The sequence below is a fragment of the Prionailurus viverrinus genome, chromosome D1, assembly GCF_022837055.1.
Source record: "Prionailurus viverrinus isolate Anna chromosome D1, UM_Priviv_1.0, whole genome shotgun sequence".
NCBI lineage: Eukaryota > Metazoa > Chordata > Mammalia > Carnivora > Felidae > Prionailurus > Prionailurus viverrinus.
In genome coordinates this window covers 54,993,248-55,020,840 of record NC_062570.1, presented here as the reverse complement: position 1 = coordinate 55,020,840, position 27,593 = coordinate 54,993,248, and the positions used below count along the sequence as shown (strand labels likewise).

Genomic DNA, 27,593 nt, shown 5'->3' with positions numbered 1-27,593 from the left:
ATCCTGCCAGGACTAAATGAGGCACAGGGCGAAGGGCAAAAATGCTTGTTGTTTGAAAGATAATATCAACAAGCACAGAATTAAACTGAACAAAGGATCCAAACAAAAGGGGAAAGAAGCACTTATTTCATTTTGATGTATGCATTAATTATAGCCATCTAGGTAGGTGTTCTTTAAAGGGGTGAAATCTCTGGGCTCAGGGCATGCATAGAAAATCTGTAACTAGGGGATGAAAGAGAGGTTACTAGATTATTTCACAAGAACTACTTATAACTCTATGCTTTCTACATCTATGCTTTGAATTTATAAAGATACAGCTTTGATCTTGAGCTATGAGATTTATTTTCGGACAGATTTGACCAAGGATCACTCAGCGAGAGTGTCCAAGCAAAACCTCCGGGTCTACAGCTTTATCGTTAATTAAAGTACTTTACAATGGCCTACTTTCTTTCCACCTACATATACACCCCAATCCAATTTCATCTTTATAATCTTATTTATAGAATTACAGGATTTCAAAACTGTAAGAGACTTTATATGTCTACTGGTTTGACTCTAGTTTTTTAGATAAAGGCACTGAAGTCTACAGAGAAATAACTGACCCAAAAAAAGACAGCCAATTTATAACAGAACTAAGACCACAACCCAGATATTCAGAACCCCACCTCCCCATTCAGTACATAAGATCATCCCTTTCGTTCTCAATGATGTCTGAGGGTTATACTTGTACCTGCTGTTTTAGGCAAGAATCTTCTTTAAAAAAAAAAAAGGTTTTAAAACCATACAATTCATCCATATAGTGTAAAATTCAGTGGCTTTTTGTATATTAATGGAGCTAGGCAACCATTCTCACAATCAATTTTAGAACATTTTCATCACCCCAAAAAGAAACTCCATACCTCTTAGCCATCACCCTCTGATCCCATCCGCCTCCTCCCACGGTGCCAGGCAACCATTCATCTGTTTTTTGCCTATGGACTTGCCTGGACATTTCATATAAATGGAATCATGTAATATATGGTCCTTTGTGACTGGCTTCTTTCACTAGCATAATGTTTTCAAAGTTCCCCCATGTTGTAGCATGGATCAGAACTCCATTTCTTTTTATTACCAAGTAATAGTTCTTTGTTAGGATATGCCACATTTTATTTATCCACTCATCAGTTGATGGATATTTGGTTGTTTCTACTTCTTAGCTATTATGCATAATGCTGCTATAAACATTCATATGTAAGTATTGTGTGAACATGTTTCCATTTCTAGGTCATATGGTAATTCTATGATTAATCTTTTGAGAAACTGCCAGACTGTTCTAAGTGGCTGTACCATTTTACACTCCCACCAGCAGTGTATGAGGGTTCCAATTTCTCCACATCCTTGTCAGCACTTGTTATTCTATAGTCATCCTAGTGGGTGTGAAATGACATCTCATTGTGGTTTTGATTTGCATTTCCCTGATGACTAATGATTTTGAGCATCTTTTCATGTGCTTATTGGCCATTTGTATATCTTCTTGGGAGAAATGTCTATTTGGATCCTTTACCCATTTTTTTAATTGAGTTGTCTTTTTATTGTTAAGTTGTAATAGCTCTCCATATATGTATGATACAAGTCCCTCATCAGAAATATGATTTAAGAAAATTTTCTACCATTCTGTGAGTTATCTTTTAACTTTCCTGATGGTGTCCTTTGAAACACAAAAAATTTTAATTTTGATGGTATCTATGAGGCAGGAATCTTAGTTAGTCAGCAAGAACAATTCCAACTTCAATTTTAAAAGTCCTTTCTACTATATGTAGAAACTTGGGCCAAAGACCTACTTATTTATAGAGTTCAAGAATTATTGTTGAACCCAAAAGACAAATAAGCCAGTTAAGAAATGGGCAGAAGACATGATTAGACACATTTCCAAAGAAGACATCCAGACGGGTAACAGACACATGAAAAGATGCTCAATATCACTCATCATCAGGCAAATACAAATCAAAACCACAATGAGATACCACCTCACACCTGTCAGAATGGCTAAAATTAATGACACAGGAAACAACAGGTGTTCGCGAGGATGTGGAGAAAAGGGAACCCTCCTGGACTGTTGGTGGGAATGCAAACTGACGCGGCCACTCTGGAGAATAGTATGGAGGTTCCTCAAAAAATTAAAAATAGAACTACCCCATGAGCCAGCAATTCCACTCTTAGACACTTACCCAAAGGATACAAAGATTCCAAGGGATACATGCACCCTGATGTTTACAGCAGCATTATCAACAATAGCCAAACTATGGAGAGAGCCCAAATGTCCACTGACTGATGAATTGATAAAGAAGATGTAGTATATATACATTGTGGAATATTACTTGGCCATCAAAAAGAATGAAATCTTGCCATTTGCAATGACGTGGGTGGAGCCAGAATATATTATGCTAAGCAAAATAAGTCAATCAAAGAAAGACAAATACCATATGATTTCATTCATATGTGGAATTTAAGAAACAAAACAGATGAGAATATGAGAAGACAGGGCAGGGAGAGAGGAAAGGGAAACAAACCACAAGAAACTCTTAATGACAGAGAACAAACTGAGGGTTGATGGAGAGAGGTGGGGAGGTGGGCTAGATGGGTGGTGGATACTAAGGAGGTTGCTAGTTGTGAAGAGCAGTGGGTACTGTATGTAAATGATAAATCACTGAATTCTACTCCTGAACTCAATATTGCACTGTGTGTTAACTAAAATTTAAATAAAAAAATAAAGTTTTCAGCCACTGGGGGGAAAAAAAAAAAAGAACTATGGTTGTTAAAGCACAATGTTAAAAATAAGCATCCACCTAAATTGAGGGATACAAAGTGACTATATATGTGGGAGAAGATTCTAGGGCAGGGTAATATCACCTAGATCATAGCCCCTGTATCCTAGGAAGTTAACCACTACTACATAAATAAATTAGCCAGAAAATGAAAGCTAAGCAACTTACCCCTATCTCTTCTATCTAGGCCCCCAAAGGGCTCACAATGAAGGTGGAATAGAGGAAAGGGTAAACACACACAAAGACACAAGCCCCAAATACTCAATAATAATCCTCAATAGTTCTCATTTCAGTTATTCAAGAATCATTTCCTATACGTAATATCACTGCCTATTAGACATCTCTATGTCAAGACATCTCAGATGCAAAGTGCCTAAAATTATCTTTTCACCTCAAATGCGATGTGTTTAAAGTCATCATCTTTCCTGCTCTCCAACTACAAACCTCCTGACTTGTTCCTCTTCCCGTGTTCCCTATTTGGTTAATAATACTATCATCTACCATCTTATACTGATCTATAGTTATGCAGTTATATTTTTCTACAACGTAAGATATTTTCTGCAATTCACATTGTGCTTATTATATTTGGCCTACTGCTTCAGAATCCCAATTCTGATTTTATCATATAGTCTAATGCCTCCCAGCTTCAATAAAGGAGTAAAGAGAAAGGGTAATAATTTTTGAGTACCTTCTGTGTGGAAGGTACTTAATTAGGAAATTTGCTGTAATCTTCACACAACAACCCTGTGAAATATTATCCCAATTTTAGAGATATGAAAATCCCAATGTTTCCTGCAGATAGGAAACTAAAAGTCAAAGGAGGTGACTCACATACCTAAGGTCAGAGAGCTGGTAAGTGATGAATACAGGATTTGAACCAGGTCCATCTAAATCAGAAGCTATGATAACTATTTATAAACAGAAAGCCAATTTTGTCAACACCCCACAAGAAAAGGACTTGCAAGCATGACTGAGAATTTTACCTCATATCAATAGCCACTTAAATAAACATTTGTGGAGTCAAACAAAAGTCATCTATCAATGTGGATACCCAAACCTCTATTTCATGATCTTCTTGTCCATAGGATCTCAGTGACTTTATGAGATACACTATTAAAATCCTGATTATTCTTCTAGAAGTTTTATCAGTAAAAAGAAAATGAGCCCACCTAGTATGACTTATCCTTAGCAAACTCATGCTGGGTCCTGCTTCCTTTTCTCAGCTATTACTTACCCTTCTTACGATATCTAATCTCCAAATCTATGTGAGATGGGGGCATACAAATAAATAAGAGGCAATCAAGAATCAGAAAGACATTCCAAATGAAACTAGCTTGAGAAAAAAACATTTCTTGGAGCACCTGGTTGGCTCAGTCAGTTAAGCTTCCTACTTTGGCTCAGGTCATGGTTCACAGTTGGTGAGTTCGAGCCTTGTGTTAGGCTCTGGCACAGAGCCTGCTTCTGATCCTCTGTCTCCCTCTCTCTGTCCCTCCCCTACTCATGTTCTCTCTCTCTCGCTCTCTCTCTTTCTCTCTCTCTCTCAACATAAATAAATATTTACAAAAAAAACATTTACAAATGAAGACATTCCAGTATTTCTTATATTTTGTGAGTTCATAAAAGTTTAATCACTTACTTAAAAAATAAGTAAATATTTGGCGTTAGATTGTCTAAACTTTGGTAACAGAATAATTATTTTCTTAGAATTTTGTTCAGATATAGTTAATAAAATATAAAAATAAGTCTATTTTCTATTTGACTTCAACCACGTTAGGAAAGAAAGACAAAGGAAGTATTTAAGGGGAGAAAAGGCATTAAAGGAAAATTAAGTCAAGGAAAGGAGAGATCTTTTATCTAGGTTACAAAAAAAATTGTTTTAAGTATACAAATTGGAGGGTATTATGCTAAGTGAAATAAGTCAGGCAGAGAAAGACACATACCATATGTTTTCACTCATAGGTGGATCCTGAGAAACTTAATAGAAGACCAAGGGGGAGGGGAAAGGGAAAAAAAAAAAGTTACGGAGAGGGCAGGAGGCAAACCATAAGAAACTCTTAAATACTGAGAACAAACTGAGGGTTGAATGGCGGGAGGGGGAGGGGAAAGTGGGTGATGGGCATTGAGGAGGGCACCTGTTGGGATGAGCACTGGGTGTTGTATGGAAACCAATTTGACAATAAATTATATTTAATAAAATAAATAAACAAAAAAAGCAAAAGAAAAATAAACAGAGTACACAAATGATGAGAAAAATGAAATACTGTACTTTTATCTCCAGGTAAGATGGATCGGTAAAATCGGTCCTTCTTTTTCTTCTCCTCTGGGTTTGGAGGCAGAGGTTTGGAACCGTGGTTTAGGGTTCCAGCATCTTTGCTGCCAGCTCCAATCATAGTGCTGGTGTTTCTCATCGGAGGGGCTGGAGGTTTGTCTTGAATGTCTAGGCCGTTATTTGACATCGTCACCACCACCAGCAGCTACTGGAATCAGAGAGAACAAAATAACTCTTTTATCATTTTCGTGCTAAAGGAAATATATATTAAAAAAATTTTAAGTCCAAACTATACAACCCATCCTCCAGGGCCCAGCTCAAATCCTTCCACTGCACACCATAACTACTGCTGTCTGATTCAGTCAACAATACTCAAAGATGTAATACCTACTCTGTGCCAAGCACTGCTGAAAATTCACAAGGTTCTTGTTTTTCTCTAAGGCACTGGAGAGCACAGAGAACCACCATGATGTCATTTAAAAGGCAGAAATTTGGCCCAGCTAAAATATGAATCCCAAACTAAGTGTGAATCCCAGTGCCACTTACTAGCTTTAGAAGAATTTCTTAACCACTTGGGTTCCATTTATTCATTCATTAAATAAAACTGCTAACAGCATTCTACATAGTAACTCTTTGCCAACCTTTAATCCTGTAGCTTTAGGAAATCATGTTCCCTCTCTATAATGGACTGTATCACTACATCAAAAGTCAGTAAAGCTGCCAATTTTGTTAATAGTCTTATTGGAACACAGTCATTCATTTACATATTGTCTATGGCATCTTTCACATTCCAATGAGTTGAGTAGTTGCAATAGAGACTATATGCTCACAAACCTAAAATATTTATCAAGTTCTTTTCAGGAAAACTTTGTTGAAGGGGGAGTTCTAGCCCCCTTGGCCTAGATCATCTCTCCTGTAAATTTGACCTGGTTCTAAACACATGATGGCCAATGCAGTAACCATCCTGTCATATACGGTGTTGAATTTACTGCTAATCTCCAATGCTTCTGGTAAAGGGAAGGAATAAAATCTTTAAAGGGGAATTCCTATCATGGTACCAATAGTTTTAATGAGGATAGGTGTTATTACCTTAAATAAGTAAGTGTCCTTGACAATGGACAGGCATAATGTGTCCACAATTAATAAAGTCTCTCATTATTCTTCTAGGTTACAGTAGAAATTATATCTCTAACCATGACTACTTAGAATATACATTCTGAAGGGCACCTGGGTGGCTCAGTCAGTTGAGCGTCCAACTTTGGCTCAGGTTATGATCTCATAGCTCGTGAGTTCGAGCCCCACGTCGGGCTCTGTGCTGACAGCTCAGAGCCTGGAGCCTGCTTCTGCTTCTGTGTCTCCCTCTTTCTCTGCCCCTAACCCCTTCGCATTCTGTCTCTGTCTCTCTCAAAAATAAATAAACATTAAAAATATAAGTTCCGTGGAGTAAAATACAACAATGCTTTAGAGATGAACGTTTCTAATTAACAAACAAACAAACAAACATAAACCAACATAATAATCATCACAAGCTTTTTAGGAATACGGATGCCCTGTTTTGATCCCCACAAATTGTGATTTAGTATGACTGGGTTATGGTCCAAATTCTGTAATTTTAAGACTTAGTGATCCCAATGCCAGCCAGATTTGAATACCACTGCTGTAGATGCCAATTACATAAATACTATGAACAAAATTGAATCTTTTTTACATTTTCTAATAAATGCAGAACTAAATGATCACCTGCATCCATTTTGTCTTTTAATTATTTCTCCACATGCCATCAGTGATCTAAAATACAGCACTCCTCTACTTTAAAATCCATCACAGGGGCGCCTGGGTGGCGCAGTCGGTTAAGCGTCCGACTTCAGCCAGGTCACGATCTCGCGGTCTGTGAGTTGGAGCCCCGAGTCAGGCTCTGGGCTGATGGCTCAGAGTCTGGAGCCTGTTTCCGATTCTGTGTCTCCCTCTCTCTCTGCTCCTCCCCCGTTTATGCTCTGTCTCTCTCTGTCCCAAAAATAAATAAACATTGAAAAAAAAATTTTTTTAATCCATCACAAAAGCTAAAGTTCCTTACAAACTAAGCCATAACACCCGGACACAGCCTACATTCAAATTGTACCTTAGAAACCTCTATTCTCCTGATTTGCCAAGTAGTTTCTTACCCTCCTGCCAATGCTTCTTGTCAATGATTTCTCCCTCCTCTGACTGATAAAAATCTTACTCATCATTCAGGGCCAAATTCAAGCTTTACCTCTTTGTGTAATTCATCCTCACCTACCTCTGGCAAACCAACTGCTCCTTACTTCTCTTTTTGAACAAAAGAAATCAAATAAGCAAGGACAATCTTATTAATCTATACTAACTCTCTGGGTAGTGTGCTTTTTATCCATTTGTTCCAGCTTCACTTTGCAGATTTGCCTTTGCTTTCCCTTCCAGCCCCAACTCAGGTCCCTCAGCTCCCCCAAAGAGAATTTCCACAGGCTCAGTTCTCAAGTGTACTTTCCTACTCTGGACTGCCAGTTCCAAAATTACACTCCCCACAGCTACCTGATAGCCTAAGCAGGCCCTTCCTGCCTTTCTGGTCCTTCAGCCAACAGTTTCATTGAATGTAACTCCCTTTGAGGACTATAGCCCAAGATTATGCCAAGAAAGGCTTCATCACCCTTTTTGATACAGGGTTTTCTTCATTTCTCAGTTCTTTCACCATACTTGGGGAACTCTCAGGGGTAGCCCTCCATTTTCAAAATGATTCCAAATTATTAAAATCTAAAATCTGTTGTTGGAATACAATGCTTGAATCCTCTGTACCACATTCCAGCCTAGGTCACCCAGCCTATGCTTGAAAACTTCCAATTTTAGGAAATCTACAGTCTCAAAAGACAGCCTATTCTATCTTTGGTCACTTCATTTAGAGTTCTTACTTGTATTAAGTTCTATCTATTTCACACTGCATTGCAATCATCTGTTTAGACATTTCCTCCCCATACACTCCCTCCTCTGCCAGACTTAGACTATGAACTCCTCAAGAACAAAGTTCAAGGATGCCTGGATGCTATGAACAAAAACTATTCTGTCAGTTAAGGCTTGGACTCTTGGGACTCTTGATTTCAGCTGAGATGGAGCCCTGTGTCAGGCTCTACACTGACAGTGCAGAGCCTGCTTGGGATTCTCTCTTTCTGTCTCTCTTCACTCTTCCTTGCTTATGGGTGCCCACACACTCTCTCTCAAAATAAGTTAGTAAACGTTAAAAAAAAAAGAAGAATAAAGTTCAGTCATATTTATTTCTCAATCCTCAACACCAGGTCTGGAACAGAATATTCAAAAAGAATGAAATCTTGCCATATGTAACAACATGGATGGAACTAGAGTGTATTATGCTAAGCGAAGTAAGTCAGTCAGATAAAGACAAATATCATATGATTTCACTCATATGTGGAATTTAATAAACAAAACAGATGAACATAGGGGTAGGGAAGGAAAAACAGGATAAAAACAGAGAGGGAGGCAAACCATAAGAGACTGTTAAATACAGAACAACCTAAAAGTTGCTAGAGGGGAGATGGGCAGGGGATGGGCTAGATAGGGGATGGGTTTTAAGGAGGGCACTTGTGATGGGCACTGGGTATTATACATAAGTGATGAATCACTGGGTTCTACTCCTGAAACCAATACTACACAGTATGTTAACTAACTTGAATTTAAATAAATTAATTAAAAAAAAAGAATACTCAATAGGGGCACCTGGGTGGCTCAGTCGGTTGAGCATCTGACTTCAGCTCAAGTCATGATCTCACAGTCCATGAGTTCGAGCCCTGCGTCAGGCTCTGTGCTGACAGCTCAGAGCCTGGAACCTGCTTCAGATTCTGTCTCCCTCTCTCTCTGCCCCTCCCCTACTCATGCTCTGTCTCTCTCTGTCTCAAAAATAAATTTTAAAAAAACATTCAAAAAAAATTTTTTTAAATAAGAAGAATACTCAATAAAGATTTGTTGAACAAATGAACAAAGAGCAAGTAAACAAATAAATGAATAAATAAAAACTACTTCTATTTGTTAGTCCTAAATCTTACTCACAGCTATTCCAAAAAGTCTATTGCTTCTTCCCCAGACTGAACTTTAGATACCTGAAAACATCTTTCAAAACCCCCCAAATCTATTTTCTCAATACTAAACATTGTCAGTACCTTCAACTACACTCACAGAACACAATTTTATATCTTCCTGATCCTTCCCTCTGAACTTACTTGGACTTAATGTTTCTATACTACTTTCCAGTTTCCCTGCAGCCCTCCAACCAGTCTTTTCCTATGGTTCCTCCACAAGTCTTTACTCTCTTTACACTTCATAGATCCCCTCACTGGTCATTTTGTCCATCTACATTCAGGACAATAACTGGCACATGTTTAAAACTATGCCATTTTAAACTTTTTTTTTTTTTTTTTTTTTTTTTTTTTTTACAGGAAAACAAGTCCAAAACATCAATCCTGAGGGGAGAAAGGAAAAACATACTCAAATCTTAAATAAGGAGACCAAACACATCTTAAATCTTCTAACAGTCTGTGCAGGCCAAAGATCTGGGAGGATAACAAGCCCATGCCTTCTGACATGCTGCAGTATAAAGCTAGGTTCAAGGCCAACATTTAGAATGATCATTCAGATGGCACCCTTCTACCCATCCTAGAGAATAAACTGGTAATACAGAGAGGGGGAAAGATAGACCGACCACATTTTACCAATACCACAGAGGCTTAGGGAGCCTAATAATTTATGAGAAACTAATTATACTGAAGTATTATGAATCAACTGAATGGCTCTACAATACATGCAGGATCACTGTGAGGTTTCAAAAAGGCCATTGGTAGGACAATATAATAAAAAGATGACTGGAGGCTAAAATCAAGAGACCTGGATTTAAGTCCTGGCTCTGCTATTTACTAGCTACATTTCTAATAAAAGTCCCTTCACCTATGAGGGGCAATCTGTTGTTTCCCACTATGTAGTCACTAGACAGATACTGGTCAAGAAGGCAACCAAGGAAGGGAAGTGATTTGATGTCTCCTTTGCCATAAAAAGCATAAAGACATCGTGCTTGGGCAGAGAGAAGGGGAAGAAAACACTTTTCAAGTAGCCACTATGTGTAAGGTACTTTACATACTAGATGAAACTGGACAGGGACTGAGGGAAGAAGTGTGCACACCAACCGCTACTTCCTTCCACTTTATCACATCTGGATGCCACAGCCACAGTATAAAGAGCCATGATACACATAACATCAAAGCCAGAAGCAACATTAGAAGCCACCTAATCTGACCCTCTCATATAACAGATAGGAACACTGAGGTCCAAAACACAGAATGAAATTGCTTAAGATCGCACAGCAATTTAAAGGTGGGGGTTCCAATGTTTTCAGACTCTGTCAAACAATTTTCCAAATATACCTGACGTAACTGTAGCACCTTTGTAACTTTTCTTTTTTTTTTAATATGTTTGGTTGGTTTGAGAGAGAGAGAAAGAGACAGACAGCACACAAGCAGAAGAGGGAGAGAGTGAGAATCCCAAGCAGACTCCAAACTCACAGGCTCCACACTCAACAGACTGAGCCACCCAGGCGCCCTGCCCCTTCGTACCTTTTCTGACCTGAATTCTGCTACTCTTGATTTAGGTAAGTCAAATTTAGCCAATGGCAAATATACAACAATATAAACATGTTTGGGCTGGATGTGATTGATATTTACTAATGTCTTCCATGAGGCTCAGCATGTGAAAGTTATGGACACCTTTTGCTATCACTGCAGATTCTTCATTTAAGTACAATTCAAATCAATAAATTTTTACTGAGTACTTACATATAAGCTGCCATGTTGGAAACCAGGGACACAGAGATAAATAAAGGAATATGATCTAACTCTAGAGGTTCTCACAGTCTAGTAAGCAAGATAGGCAGGATCTAGAAAACCACAATGCCAGGCCACTTGTGAATAGTGCTGTAAGACCAGGATAAGCAGTAAAATGTCAGAAGACACAAAAAGCAAAGACTATATTGAATTTAGGTGATCAGCAAGGCTTCATAGAAGAGGTGATGTTAAAAGGAGGGGCTTAAAGAATAAACAGGTCAGACTGGTGGTCTTTGACTCTGGATTATTAGAACCCCCTATGAGCTTTTAAAAGCACCAGCCAAAGTACTTAGGGGGAAGTACACTAATATTTGCAATTTACTTTGAAATGCATTTAAAAAAATAAGATGGATTAATGAATGAACACAGGGATGTGATATACTTGTCCATATATAACTTATAATGAATGCGATAAAGCAAATACTTGAAAATGTTAATGGTAGAAGAATCTAGGTGGTGGGTATACATGTATTCACTGTAAAATTCTTCCAACTTTGCTGTACTTTTGGAATTTCTCCTAATAAAAAGTTGGGGGGATGGATACCAATGCTGAGCTCTGATTTAACTGGTATAAAATAGGCCCAGGCATTGGTATAGTACCAGAACCAAACAAAACAGTCAATAAATAAATGGATGATTTTGACAGAGAATGATAATGGCAAGTGCATCCCAGACCACAGGAATAGCAACCGTGAGAGTACACTGTGATAGAACACAACATGAAAATGAAAAAGTAGGACACAGTGATCACAGAGAACCTTTTATGTTCTGTAACACATACAGCACTGGTCAGAAAAATGGTCCCTTCTAAGCAGTTCTAGGTCCATGCAATGAATGTTCTGTGTTAAAAATAAAAGATGACACTTGATTTAAAAAGGCTGTGGAGAGATGACAATGAAAAAAGAGGTGTTGCCTGGAGGAGGGGACCAGCTGCCATCTGTCTGCACAGAGGACTCTGTGCTGACTTGAGCTCACACAATGGGACTTGGAGTTTAGAAGAGTCCTCTAAACTGCCTAACAGGGTTGCTAAAATTCTAAAAACCAGTGTCCCTGCAAAACCTCTTGAACTAACCATCTTTGCAAATAGGATTTCAGCCATCATTTGACACTGACAGTTTAATAACCACTAACATTCTAAAACACTTTGGAGTTTACAGAAAACATGGAAATCCATTTGGTTGGTATCATTTTTCCCATTCATTCATGCAAATATTTATTCATCACCTACTGTCTGCCAGGCTGTGCTAGGTGCTGGGGATAAAACAGTGAACAAGTCAGAAGAAGCAAAATGTCAGAGATGGTGCCAGTCACCCAGAGCCAACAGAGGCGGGGATCTGAAATGCAGTCTGTGTGACCAGAGGACCACTTCTTTTTCAACTACACCACATGTCACTGTTCACTCTAAAAGCAAAGGAATGGGCTAGATAACCTCTAATAATCCCTCAGGCCATTATTTAAAATGAAAGAGAGAAAGGAAGAAGAGAAAATAAAACCTATTCCATATATTAACCACATCTGTCAGTCAACAACTCAAAGCAGCTGAGACTGGCATGACCAACACTCCACCCAGAACTGGGGAGTACTGCATGCCCTTGACACCTGGTTATGAGAATCTGATCTTTAATTAAATTGTGCCAGGAGGCTTTCTTTGGCAGGAGCCTGGAATGCTGCAGTCTTGAATTTGCTGAGGGATGTCCTTCTGACACGTCAAAGGCACTCCCGCTATGCAGCCTCCAGCCACTTGTTCTGGTTTAGCAACAAGAAAGCAACTGCTGAAGTAGCAGAGGAAAACTGTGGAGGCTGTTTCTGGGCTGTTAGGAAAGCTACTTTAATTTCTGACCCTCAGTTTCCTCTTATGTAAAATACACATAAGACTATGTACTTTATACAGGTATGAGAACTTAAAAAGCATATATAGAGAGAAGCACCTAGCATGCTGCCTGGCACAAAATAGATGTCCAATAAATACCCGTTCTTATCCCCCATTCATCTTTCTAGTTTCATCTCTATTATTCCCTAAACTTGTTCATTCCAACTCAATATTCTTTCATGCCCCTGCCTTTGCCCACACTGTTCTCTCTGCCTAGATGTCCCAACTTGTCTGCCAAGCAAACTCCTACTCATTCTTCAAGACCCAGCTTGATTCACTTTCTCTATGAAACCTTCATAGAAACCCCCCTACTTCTATCCTTTCCCCAAAATTTAATAGCATTTTATACATACATTTATACATGCAGCATTTATACATTTATACATGCAGCAGTTTCCATATAATCATAATAACCTCACCAGACTATGAACAAGCCAAAGGACAAAACTGAGTCTGATTAATCTCTATTCTCCAAGTCCCACCCAGCACAAACCTGGCACACATGAGGTAACTAGCAAAGGTTCACAGTCTAAGGCTGCCTTGTTTACAAGAAAAAAACATAGGAGCTAGAAGGATCATGAAAAATCAGCCAGTTCCAAACCTTTATTCTATAGCTGGGAACCTGAAACCCATAGGGGTATGAAATTTACCTAAGATCACTCAATGAAATAATGAGGACATGATGAGCCTCTGATTATTCTGATTCTCTTAAAAACACTCTCTTTCAGGGGCGCCTGGGTGGCGCAGTCGGTTAAGCGTCCGACTTCAGCCAGGTCACGATCTCGCGGTCCGTGAGTTTGAGCCCCGCGTCAGGCTCTGGGCTGATGGCTCGGAGTCTGGAGCTGGATTCTGTGTCACCCTCTCTCTCTGCCCCTCCCCCGTTCATGCTCTGCCTCTCTCTGTCCCAAAAATAAATAAACGTTGAAAAAAAAAATTAAAAAAAAAAAACACTCTCTTTCTACACTAATTATAGTTTGAGACAAAATGAACAAAGGACTATACCTGGAATCAGAGAGGTATGAGACGCAGCAAAATGAAATGGAAAAGACAGAGAGATTTGGAGTCACAGACTTAAGGCAACGATGTACCTTCACCCTTCCCTCCTCTCACCAATCAGATCTACATATCTTCCTCACTTCTACCACCTGTGCAGATAGCCACTAGAGTTACCTGCAGAAACTAGTAACAAAGGTCTGATACCTCTCCCTACCATCTTGGGAAATTCCTGACCTGCAGTTCCAGTTAAGCTATTCTCAACAGTTAAGGATAAGCTTCAAACCATCAGACTTCACAATGGATGCCCTGAACTAAGAAAATCATCACTGAAACCTGAGGCCCATACAATCTGAGAGCTGAAAGGAACCTATATGGCCATCTGGTTCAACCACCCAAGGAACAATGAAATCTACTCAGCTGCCTCTTACATGGATGACCTTCTAGTCAATCTCTGCCTAAACATATCTTGTGATTTCCCACACTGCCACATGCTGCCTCAAAGGAACATTTTCTCTTGGAAGTGTTAAGAACCACAGCTTAAAAGTGGACTGCCCTCTCTCCTCTAAAAGATAATCAGGACTAAGTCAATCAACCTTCCAGTGTCCATTTACTTCAGTCATCCTCAATCACCCAAAATCTTGTCCCCTACCTTTTCTGTATGCCCTCTAATCTCATCAAATTCCTCACCCCCTCCTAATTCTGGATCCCTTTCACTATTTCCTCTGTATCTTCCCATTTGTCATGGGCTAACTCCCCTTGCCTCCTTTTCTTAAAAGAAACCTGGCTATCACCTAAAAAAGAGACTTCAGCAGCCCTCTCAATTGGAAGCTATTTTCTCTCTCATACCCAATGTATCAGTGTTGTCCTTAACTTTTCAGAGCTATTTCCAAACAATTCCTTTCTCCTTGTAAAAACTTCTTTCCTTTGAGCAGCCTCCACTGGTTGCTATCACACTTCCATCCTGCCTAATACTCACTTCCTGGTCACCTCACTCAAAGGCTTTAGTTCCTTGATCAGTCTTCTTCTGTACCCCTCTAGTTATCATTCTAGGTGACTTTTACAGCCACAATGATAACCATTCCAACACTCTGGCCATTTCAATTGCAGACCTCCAGTCCAAGCTGGCCAATACTCCCATGATCACACCCTAGACCTTATCACCAAAATGTGCATCAACTCCAATATCTGGAATGAATCATATATACTCTAACACAATCTCCAAGCCATGCAGCTCACTTGCTCAAGAAGTTCTACTACGATTCCTAGACTTTCTATTGAGCTCTAATCCACTATCCATTAGTACCTCCAGCCTTCACTTCTCTTTTTTCTTAATTACAGTCCATAAAAGTGGGCAAAGGATCTGAATAGACATTTAAAAAAAAAAAAAGATATGTGAATGGCCAATAAGCACATGAAAAAATGTTCAACGTCACTAATCATCAGGAAAATGCAAGTCAAAACTACAATGAGATAATACCTTGCATCATTAGGATGGCTACTATCAAAAAAAGAGAAACCAACAAGTATTGGTGAGGATGTTGAGAAATTAGAACGCTTGCTCACTGCTGGTGGGAATGTAAGATGGTACAGCCACTATGGAAAATAGTGTAGTGGTTCCTCAAAAAATTAAAAATAGAATTACCATATGATCCAGCAATTCCACTTCTGGGTATACACACACACACACACACACACACACACACACACACACACACAAATGGGGTCTCAAAGAGACATTTGCACACCTGTGTCCATAACAGTATTATTCACAATAGCTAAAATGTAGAAGCAATACAAGGATCCATTGGCAGATGAATAGATAAGCAAAATGTAGTATACACATACACTCAAATATTATTCAGGGAAGGACAGAAATTCTGTAACATGCTACAACATGGATGAACCTTGAGAACACTATGCTAAGTTAAATAAGTCAATCACAAAAAGACAAATACTATATGATTCCAATAATATGAGATCTTTAGAGTAGTCAAAATCATAAAGATAAAAAGTATGATGGTGGCTGCCAGAAGCTGGTGGGAGGCGAAATGGAGAGTTACTGTTTAACAGGCCGAGTTTCAGTTTTATAAAATAAAAAGAGTTCTAGGATGAATGCTGGTGATGGTTGCATAATAATGTGAATGTATTTAATGCCACTGACCTATATACTTAAAAATAGTTAGTATGGTAAGTTTTATGTTATATACATTTTACCACAATAAAAAAAAAAAGGAAAAAGTAAGGGGAATTAGAATTTACTAAATACGCTACAATGTGCTCAAAGTTCACAATGGTATCACAGTCATATTACCATAGGAGCCTGTTAACACTGGGGTAGAGGCCAGTGAACTGAGACTTAAGATACTAATTACAGGGGGCGCCTGGGTGGCTCAGTCAGTTGAGCATCCAACTCTTGATTTCAGCTCAGGTCACGATCTCATGGTGAGACATGAGATCAAACCCTGCCTCGGGCTCTGTGCTGGCTGAGGAGCCTGCTTAATTAAGATTCTCTCTCCCCCATTTGTGCACGCATGTTTCTCTCTCTCAAAAAAAGATATTAATTACAGGCAAATGATGACTGGTTCTCAGTAAAATCTATAGGACAATAAGACAGCTTATAACAGGCTTTCACTGTACATACATACTTTAAATAAATCAATCTAAACAAATCTGATTAAAACACACACATGACACACAGAAAACAAAACAATCAATCCCTTTGCCTCCTCTCCCTTTCCAAAATTCAACTGGAAAAATCTCAGCTTTGGCATACCTGAACTCCCTCCCAAATGTCTCTATACTGAAGCAGTTGAATGTCCTAGAGAACATTGCCTGATTGACTGCTTTCACTTGAAAATTATGAATACCTCCCTACATATGATTACCTTGCCTCAAATAAGCACTCAATTGGGCTTCCCAATCACCCCTTCCCCTTTGCTGATGAACTCACCTTCTGTGAGAAAATAGAAATCTTTGCAGGAGAATTCCATCTTCCCACTCCCAAATCTATGTGCCTGTCTGCACCTGCATCACCCAGTTACAATGAAGGAAGTGTTCCTACTCCCATCAAAAGCCATTCTCTCTTTTCCCTCTACTCTTTTACTTGCACTCCCTCTCACCTGGAATGATCTCTTTCAGCTACATTAATCAACCAATCAATTAATCAGTCTCTCTCCCCGACTCCCTCTCTTTTTTAGATATATTCAGTCATTCAACAAATATTTATCAAGCATCTACATTATCCCAGTACTACTCTAGCTGAATAAGACAAAGTCCCTGTGTTTGTGGATTCTATGAACTAGTAAAAGAAGCAGACAAAGAAATAAGCAAATAAATATGCAATGTCAAATCCATAATGGAAATTAAAGAGTAATATATGTGAATATGGAGAGGAACAGGGATGGGTGGTATGTAAGACGAGATGATCAGGAGAGGCTTCTCTGAGGAAGAGACACTTAAGACCTGAATAAATGAGACAACTAATCTTAGTAATACCTGGAAGCATTTTAAGCAGAGGGAGCAGTAAGTACAAATGTCCTAGATGAGACTATTTGGGGGCATGTAGGGCAGCAAAAAGGACAGCAAGACAAAAGTTTACTGAACAAGGAAAAGCATGGCAGAAAACTAAGATTAGAGATATAGCCAGGGGCCAGATTATGTAGGACTTTACAGTCCTACAAACAGTAAGTTTGAATTCTGTATCAAGCATGAGAAGATACTAATGAGTTTTGAGTAGTGTTCTGATTTATGTTTAAACCACTCTGGTTGCAGAGAAGAGACTGCAGGGGAGCAAAGGAAAAGTAAAGAGACCATTAAGAAATTATTATAATAGTCCAGGTAGAAACTGATGATGCCTTAATGGATTGCAGTCAGTATACAGCAGTATAAGCAAAGATAGATATTTTGAAGGTGGAGCCAAATGGTTTATTTAGAGATTGGATGTGAGAAAAAAGGAAAAATCAAGATGATCTCTAAATTTTTGGCCTGTTCTGAGAATACTGAGTGAATATAAACATGTTATAGTGTCTCCCATTCAAAGACACCAACATCTTCCTCAAAACATCATACATTTCTTGTTGCCCTTCATAGCACAGCTTCTCAAAAGAATTGTCTATTTATACTATCTCCACTTCCTCCTCTTCTATTTGCCAAGTAATATTCTACTATTGCACCAAAAGTAGTCAAGATTACCAATCATCTCCATGTTGCCAAATCAAATGGTTACTATTCTGTCTTGACCTTACTCAATCTCTCTGCAGCATTCACCTGCTTCTCCTTCTTTTTGTGTACTCCTATCTCCTTTGCAGACTCTTCCTAGCTATCCTCGACATGTCCAAGGTTAGAAACCTCCTTTCTTCATATGTTACATTCTCATCTAGATGATCTCATCTAGATGTATGGCGTACATGTATCTCTATGTATGGCTTTACATATTACCTATATGTTGATGTTATCCAAGTTTCTATCTTTAGCCCAAAAGCTCTCTTTCAGATTAGTAACCATCTGTTAGACAATTCCACCTAAACCTAACATGAATAAATGAAACTCTTGGTATTCACAGCATCTATGATAAATTTTAATTGTATTTGCTTATTTATTATACATCTCCATCAATAAACAGAAAGCTTCACAAAGGAGCAACTAAGTCTTTTGTGTTTACTAATATATACTTAGCAACTAAATAGGGCTCAGCAAAAGTAGACACCAAGATTTACTAGAGCCTGTCTCTACCCTCCAAATAGTCACATACTAATAGGATAGGCAGATACATAAACCGCAATGACAGTATGACATGACATGGTAAGTGCCACTGTCAGTGGTGAGAGGAAGAACATGAGTGCTTCATGAATCCCAAAGAAGGGCCCTTAATAGCCTTGGAGTCAAGGAAGGCTTTTTTTTTTAATATGAAATTTATTGTCAAATTGGTTTCCATACAACACCCAGTGCTCATCCCAACAGGTGCCCAAGGAAGGCTTTCTTAAGAAGACAACTTAAGAGTTTATTTTTGCAAGCATAGTTATTCAGTGCCTACTATACACTTTTTCTTTTTTATATAATTATGTTCAAGCTTTATAGTAACTCTTCAAGGTAGGTATAAATATATTCAATTTTATATATGAAGCTTAGAGAGATTAAAAACCAAGTAGTTAGTAGGTAGTGGAACCAAAATTTGAACTGAGGTCAGTCTGCTTTTCAATCCCTCCACCTTCCTTTCTTTCTTTTCTTTACTCTTCCTTTTTTTTCCCTGTATCACAAGGCATCACCAAAAATAATATCTTTTATACTTGCCACCTACTATTTGTTTGACCTAAAAGAAATCACTATACCTCTTGACTTCAGTTTTTAGCATCGGGTTCAATTACCAGTCAGTCTCTAAATCCTCCTCATTCTAACTCCCTCCTTTTCCTTTGTTATTAAAGATTGAGACTCATGGCACCTGGGTAGCTCAGTAGGTTACCGTTACTTGTCAGACTCTTGATTTCGGCTAGATCATAATCTCACAATTCATGTGAGATTGAGCCCCGCATCAGGCTCTGTGCAGACAGCCTGGGATTCTCTCCCTCTCTCTCTGCTGTTCCCCTACTCGTGCTAGCTCTCTCTCTCTCTATCAAAATAAATAACCTTAAAAAAAAAGATTGAGGGGTGCCTGGGTGGCTCAGTCGGTTAAGCACCCGACTTTGGCTCAGGTCATGATCTTGCGGTTCACGAGTTCAAGCCCTGTGCCCATCTCTGTGCTGACAACTCAGAGCTTGGAGCCTGCTTCCTGTGTCTCCCTCTCTCTCTCTGCCCATCCCCTGCTCATCCTCTCTCATTCATTCTCTCTCATTCATTCTCTCTCTCTCTCTCTCCCTCCCTCTCAAAAATAAATAAAACATTAAAAAAAAAAAAGATTGAGGCTCAGTTCTAAAATAGTCAGTGAGCAACCCTAGGCATTTCTTTCATGCTATAGCATCTAAGCATTTTTCATGGTGAAAATACATTCACAAATAACCACAGTAACATCTGTAGATCAGTTCACAGTTTACAAATTAGTTTCACACATTCATTATTTCATTTGATCTTCACCAACCCCATGAGGTGTTAAATCCCTATTTTACAGAGGCCAATGGAAGTGAAATGCCTAGCCTAGCTCTATCAGGTCTCTGGCCTCTAAAGCCCACCAGAAATTGAATTTAAGAAAATAGAGGGGTGCGGAAGGGGATGAAGACAGCAAATGACTCATTGAGGAAGCTCACCCAAGTGGCCTAGAGCCAGAAGAAATTAACTGGGACCATGTCAGTTTCCCTTCCAAGGTAATGGGCGTTTGGCCATGGCACAGTGACCTACCACGTGGAACTGCTCTGTTTTCATTTCAGTAGTACCTTGAGTCCAGCCCCAGAAAAGAAAATGTAAGAACACTCTTTGTACACTGCATACAGAGGGTCTGAAGACAACATGGCATAAAAGAACAGATACCACCTTTAGAGAAGACTTGAATTTAGGTCCAATCTCTGCCACTGACTTGCTGAATAAAAAGTTCCCTCCCTCTGTGTTATCATAGCCCCTTGTGCTCCTGTCACATATACTTATCACATGAGGTTATAGACACCCATACTCCTTGACCTGCAATGGAAGGTAGCAACTCAGTCCAATTTCCATCTTTGTATCCCCAGCACCTGGCACCACAACTAACACTGAATAGATGATCCAGAGAATGTGTGATGATAGATGTCATGTTCAAAGTTTTTTGTATACATATGCATTCCACATTATAGTCTACCCAGGGAGTGCCAGGAAAATAGCAACCTTGTCTTCTTATCTCTGCTTCCTCTCTCACCTCTCCTACTTTGAGGACACTGCTCAAGAAGAGTTTGTTGAGGAGAAACAAGACAGTCCAAAAAGCCGGCCTTCGGAGGGAAAGAAATTAACCTATATGGTCCTCTTTCCCAGACTATAGTCTTTCCCACCATACCTACCTCAACCCCCAAATAACCCCTAACTTTTCCAGTCCACCTTCTTCTTCAAAAGACCATTGTTCTTCTCTCCAGTACCCCACCCTCCTCCCTCTACCCCATCCCTGCTATCCCCTCTTCTTCCCTTGGCTCACAAGTCCACCTCTTTTCCTCCAGGTCAACAATGAAAGCTGCCACAGAGCCTTTCTTCCTCTCCCAGTCACTTGTCTCACAAAAGAGAGTCTGGGCCCAGCCCTACTGGACACCTTGCTCTACTCCCACTCTAGTCTTCAAGCTGTCCATTTTCCATCTTGCTTACTCCCTATGCTACCCCCTCCCCTCTGGGAAGGAGGTAGGGGTCAAATCCTGGAAGAAAGATTGCTTATTGGCAAACCCAAAGCAAGGCACAGATGAAGTAAGGAGAGAGACTGGCACAGAATTTGTAGATGAAAGCTCAAAGTAAGGGAATTAGGTAGGAAACGGAGAGCGTTTGGACCTCAAACACCACAAAAAGGTCCATACAAACCAGTAGGTTTATTAATAATGAGAAAGTTTAACCAACAGTTCTAAAAGGAAAAGAGAAGAAAGCCTAACCAAGAAGAGAAGGACCCAAGAGAGGGAAGGAAAAACTAGCTATGGAGGGTAAAGGATAAGAAGGGGAAGTACGAGGAGAGCAAGAAGAAGAAAGAAAATGGAGGGCAGGAGAAAAAACAGGGGAAGGAAAAATGAACAGGAGTAGGAAATAGAAAAATGGGGCGAGGAAGACGAGGCAGTGTCACAGAAAAACTGGGGGGAGGTAGGGGATCAAAATCATCCAGGTAAGTTAGTATCAGGCCTAGTGTTTCTTGGTCCCAGATGATTAAGAAGGAAAGAATTATACAGAGTAAGACATTGCACAGCCCCCAAGGTCTGTCATTAACTAGGCTGAGTAAGGAGGGGGCTCCAGAAAAGATAGCCTAGTTTATTTTTTTTTTAACATTTTATTTTATTTTCTTAGAGAGAACGAGAGAGAGCATGCAAGCAAGCTGGGGAGAGGGATAGAGGGAGAAGAGAGAATCTCAAGCAGGCTCCAGGCTCAGCACTGAGCCCCATGCGGAGCTCGATTCCATGACCCTGGGATCACAACCTGAGCTGAAATCAAGAGTCAGACACTCCACTGACGGAGCCACCTAGGCACCCCGAAGATAGCCTACTTTAAAGCAGCTTTACACTCAAGTATCAAATCACTGGCCAGTTCACAGAAAAACCATTAACATGCCTTGACCTGTTTCTTTCCAACCCCACCTCCCTACATCCAACATACCTACACTCAACACTAAAATAATCAGCCTCTGCCTTGCCCATGAAGTCTCTGTGTCCTCAGCAGACCAGCAAGATGTCATCCAAAAGGCTGGCTGGAGGACAGGATACAAAGGCCTGCTCTCAAGTTCCCCTGTCTTCTACAGGATTGAAGGGGACATCTCTGCAGCCCATTCTAGGGTTTAACCAGCTTACTTTTCCAAAAGGCAGTTACATCTAGGGAAGCCAGAGTTACAAAAAGAACATCAAGCTCTTCACTGCATAGATAAGGAAACTGAGGCCCACAGAGGCTACCAGAACAGGACCAGCCTGGGTCTCCTATCTCCCGGTTTACTCCACCTCTTAACAGGTCACTTATAATATAATGGCCCTCCCCAGCACCCAAGAGAAAACCCCCAGGGTCCCAGCAGGCCAGCACCTAAGCCAAGGTAGAAGAAAGCACCACCCAAACCACCAAAGAGAGGGTGTCAGCAAAAGAGAACGGCTCCTGAGGCACAGCAGTTCCTCCAAACCAGCTTCCCCTTCCCAACCTTTCCTAGCCAGAGCTGATTCCAGGTGCTGGCCTAGCCCTAGGCCGGCTCATCTGAGGGTTCCGCCCTCAGCCCTTTCTTTCACTTTGAGTCTCTTTCCTTAAGAGACCCTAAACCCACCGGTCTGTGCGGCACCACTCCCCGGAAGCCAATGGAGACCCCTCCCCCTCCCAGCAGTGCCCAGCTGGGCGTGCCCCAGGGTGGGCCAGCATTACCTGGTGGGGGGAGCTGGCCCCGGCATCTCTGGCTACTGTTTTTGTCGCAGAGCCGCACCTCTCCCGCCCAGCTAACGGCACAACGCCCTGGCTCCACCCGCGCTGCTCTACTCAGCTGGGGCCGAGCTCCCAGCAGCTCAGCCGCCCCAGCTCCCGCTCTCGGTTGCAGCACGCTCCCGCCCTCGCAGGGCTCAGCGAAGGCGCAGCTTCGGGGTTGGTGAAGCAGAAGGGGCGGGGGAAGAAGGGAGGGAAGGAGGCGGGAGTAAACGGCGCTTCTCCCTCCCCCTCCCCCGAAGAAGCTCTGAGGGCGGGGAGACTGCTACCTTACCACCCTCTCAGCTATTCTCCCCCACCTAGTCCCGCTACCTAGCAGGAGGTAATTTCTCGCTGGGGCTAGGCTTTCCAGGGCCTGTCAGAGTCCTGGTTGAGCCCCAGAGTCAAGGAAGAGAACCAGACCCGCTCTGTACCTTAGTTTCTGCATCTGTACAAGGACTCAAGGGCACTTCAGGTCAAACCAGGTATTTTATCAGATCAGCCTTCAGGGAAAGAGATGCACCCACCCCTCTATACCACCAAGGTGTCAGGTTCTAATTCTAATGCCCGAGGGGAAACTAGGTGGGCACTTACAGCTGCTTCTAAGCAAAGAAAGCTCAGCAGCAGCTACCATTTATTAAGTGCTATTGTGTACCAGACGCTTTACAAAACGTTTTGTGTAGGGGCACCTGGGTGGCTCTGTCGGTTAAGCGTTGTACTGTGACTCAGGTCATGATCCAGTAGTCTGTGAGTTCAAGCCCCTCAACCGGCTCTGTGCTGACAGCTGGGATCTTGGAGCCTGCCTCAGATTCTGTGTGTGTGTGTGTGTGTGTGTGTGTGTGTGTGTGTCCCTCCCCCACTCACTCTCTGTCTCAAAAAATAAACATTAAAAAGAATTTTAAAAAAAAAACAAAATGTTTTGTCTGTCTCACCACAACCCGATGAAGTAGGCACTCTACCAAATCACATGTCAAAACTGAGGTCCAGGAAGAACGTGGTTTCATACAATAGGTATTTCTTAAGCACATATTGTGAATCAGGCATTGTAATGAGCCCTAAGCTGAGCAACACATTACAGGACATTCATTAACCCTAGCCCAGACCCCCTAAACCCCACCAGTGCCCCCTCAATCATTTAACATTAAACAAACAAAAAAGCCTTCATACATTTCCAAATGCTCCCTAAGAGGTAATATTATGCCGCTAACTACCCCCCTCTACACCCTGCTCTTGAGATATATGGCAGGAGTCAGATTATGCAAGGTCTCTTCCAGGTCAGAACTAGGAGTTCGCATTTTGTTCCGTTTTAACGATCAGAAGACTTTGGATAATTTTAAGCAGAATAATGAGATCTAATTTACATCTTTAACAGATCACTGATTGCTGAATGGAGAATAAAGGGGAGGATGATAGAAACAAGAAAACAAGTTAGTAGGTTCTTTCAGAACTCCAGGCAAGAGAAGATAATAATGATTTTGACTAATATATTGGAAGACGAGCTGAAACAAAACAAGCATTTTCTAAGGATACAGCTTGAAGAAGCTGCAGCAGAACTTAGTGAAAATAGAATGTGATGGATGAGAGAGGAGAGTGACTTCCCCAAGACCACACAGCCAAAAAACGGCTGAGTTGTCCCAACTCTGGTCTGACTCCTATGCTTTACTTCTCTCTGCCATGTTAGTCATCTTTAGATCAACTGCCATAACCCCTGTCCCTACTGCCTAGCAAAGAGCAGATAACCAGCATTATGCCTGATCAATAATTTAAGGATGCTAGACAGAAATTTTATGGTATTTATCCATTTTCCTTGTCAGATGTCTACACCTCCATTCAATGTGGCCAAATTATTTAACTGCAGAAGGATGTAAGGGAAGAATTCCATGAGGACAGAAAGAGCTCTTATGTTAAGTATCTTCCATCTTTCCCAGCAGACCCTGAGCACCCATACTAGTCCACTTACCAGAAGTCCCAAATTTGATGGAGGAGATAGGGAATTTCTTGAAGACACCCACATTATAGAGAACTGGTCAGTAACACCGGCTGGGGGACCTACGACACTATGAGAACTCAGGTTCAAAGTCGTTTTAGGATGTTCCTTTAACCATATACCCTTGTATCAACTTATACAGAGTTGATTAAAGTCAGGAACAGTCTTCTGCTTTGGACATAGTTTTTCAAAGTAATGATCAATAATCATAACATCTGATCTTACCCAACTTTCCACCCCATGTAGCATCCCCCCTCTTACAGATGGTTTTCTAGGTTCTGCTGAAATACATGTAGGAACAGACAGCTTCCTTGAAAACAGCACTATTAGACAATGCTTCCTAACATTCAGCCAGGTGCCTCTCTGTAAACTTCCAATTCTGCCTCCTGGAAAACATCCTTCAGAGCAAATATTAAAGGCTTTCAGATATATGTTATGGTAATCTATCAAGTCCCCGCACTTCTCTTCTCCAGGATAAATACTCCCATGTTCTATTCATCACCTGTTCATTCAATAACTACTTAAGATCTTGTATAAGCCACCAGGGATAGAAACATCAGTAAACAGAACCAACCTTTATGGTTTACGTTTTTTTTTTTTTAATTTTTTTCAACATTTTTTATTTATTTTTGGGACAGAGAGAGACAGAGCATGAACGGGGGAGGGCCAGGGAGAGAGGGAGACACAGAATCGGAAACAGGCTCCAGGCTCCGAGCCATCAGCCCAGAGCCTGACGCGGGGCTCGAACTCACGGACCATGAGATCGTGACCTGGCTGAAGTCGGACGCTTAACCGACTGCGCCACCCAGGCGCCCCTATGGTTTACGGTTTTAATATGATGGTTTTCAACTCTCCTTTTGCATCAAAATTACCTGGGAAACTTTAAAAATATACACTGAAGGGCGCCTGGATGGCTCAGTCATTAAGCATCTGACTTCGGCTCAGGTCATGATCTCACAGTGGGTGAGTTCGAGTCCCACATCAGGTGAGCACGAGCCCCACTTTGGGTGAGCTCGAGCCCTGCTTGGCTCCAGCCCTGCTTCGGGTAAAAACGTGAGTCCCAGGTGAGCATCACTTCTCTCTCTCTCTCTCTCCCTCTCTCTCTCTCTCTTTTCCTCCCTCTGTCTCTCTGCCCATAATGGGATATTCTATCTCTCTGCCTCTCATTCACTTGCACCCTCTCTCTCTCTCTCTAATAAATAAAAATAAAAAGAGTTTGGTTATGACTTTTCAGATACAACAGCAAAATCACGATCCATAAAATAAAAAGTTGGTAAATTGAACTTTATTAAAATGTACAACTTCTGCAAAAGATACCCATTAAGAAAATGGAAAGACAAGCCATAGACTGAAAAAATATTGGCAAAACACATATCTGATAAAGAACTTGTATCCAAAATGTACAAAGAACTCTTAAAACTCAACAGCAAGAAAACAACCCAATCAAAAAAAATGGATAAAATAATCTGGACACCCCAACAAAAAAGATACAGAGAATATGAAGAGACAATCAGCATCATATGTCATTAGGGACAATAATGAGGTGCAACTACATACCTATTGGAATGGCTAAAACCCAAAACACTGATAACACCAAATGTGGGTGAGTATATACAGCAACAAGGATTCTCATTCACTGCTGATGGGAACGCAAAATGGAACAGCCACTTTGGGAGACAGTTTGGCAGTTTCTTATAAAGCTAAATACAGTATAGGCTTACCATACAATTGGCAATTGCACTCCTAGGAATTTATCCAAGTGTGTTGAAAATTTATGTCCACACAAAACCTTGTCCACAAATATTTATTACAGCCATATTCTTAATTGTCAAAGTTTCAAAGCAACTAAGATACCCTTCAATAGATCAATGGGTAAACAAACATCCATACAACGGTGTATTATTCAACAATAAAAAGAAATGAACTTTCAAACCTCAAAAAGACACAGAAAAACCTGAAGTGAAAGAGTGTCAAGTATAAAGCTAGGCTGAAAAGCATGATATTCTTGGAAAATGCAAAACTATAAAAGCAGCAAAAATATCCGTGGCTGCCAGGGGTTTAGAAGGGGGTTGGGGTAAGGATTAGCAGGTGGAACACTGGGCACTTTTAACACAGTGAAACTATTCTATATGATATTGTAATGGTGGATAGGATACATGACATTATGCACTTGTCAAAACCCACAAAACTGTACAGCACAAAGAGTGTACCCTAATATAAACTATGGACTTTAGTTAGTAATAATGTGTCAATATTGGTTCATCAATTGTACCTAATTCACAACACTGCAAGATGTTGACCACTGACAAAGTGCAAGGGAGAGTGGTAGAAAGAGAGTACGTAGGAGCTCTTTGTACTTTCTGATCAATTTTTCTGTAAGCCTTAAAACTTATCTAAAAATAAAATGTATTAAAATAAAATAAAAAGTAAAAGTTTCAAGCAATATAAAGGACATACAAGACAAAGCTCATTTTCTTTTTTAGTAGATTCATTAAACATAAAATTACTCTGTCAAATGGCCATAAAAATTTTTAACACTCTCAATTTTTATGCTTATCTCATTGTAGACTGAGAATAGGTCAGACTCTACTTTGAGTAGTGGTGATCTAGGACATCTTCCACTATGCATAAACATGATACTCTAAGTGCAGTCTGTCTCCTTCAGAACATTGTTGGACTATCACCTCCTTTAACTCTACTTACCTCCAATAATTTAGTCTGAAGCTGCATTAGTTTTTAGCCACTGCAATGTCTTTGCTGACATTGA

At 40.4% G+C, this 27,593-nt stretch overlaps 1 protein-coding gene across 6 annotated transcripts in view; it reads right to left on the bottom strand.

Moving 5' to 3' along the window:
- Window positions 1–27,593, bottom strand: part of PAK1 (p21 (RAC1) activated kinase 1) — a 150,653-nt gene that overhangs the window by 63,274 nt on the left and 59,786 nt on the right. For 2 of the 6 annotated variants that reach the window (XM_047878325.1, XM_047878326.1), the window contains exon 2: window positions 5,071–5,281. In XM_047878325.1, the coding sequence (XP_047734281.1) occupies window positions 5,071–5,260 (190 nt within the window). In that variant the 5' untranslated portion in view covers window positions 5,261–5,281. Of the gene's footprint in view, window positions 1–5,070; window positions 5,282–22,711; window positions 22,733–22,806; window positions 23,017–27,593 lie in introns of those variants that run through there. The other 4 variants (XM_047878324.1, XM_047878327.1, XM_047878329.1 and 1 more) reach the window with 4 other exon arrangements.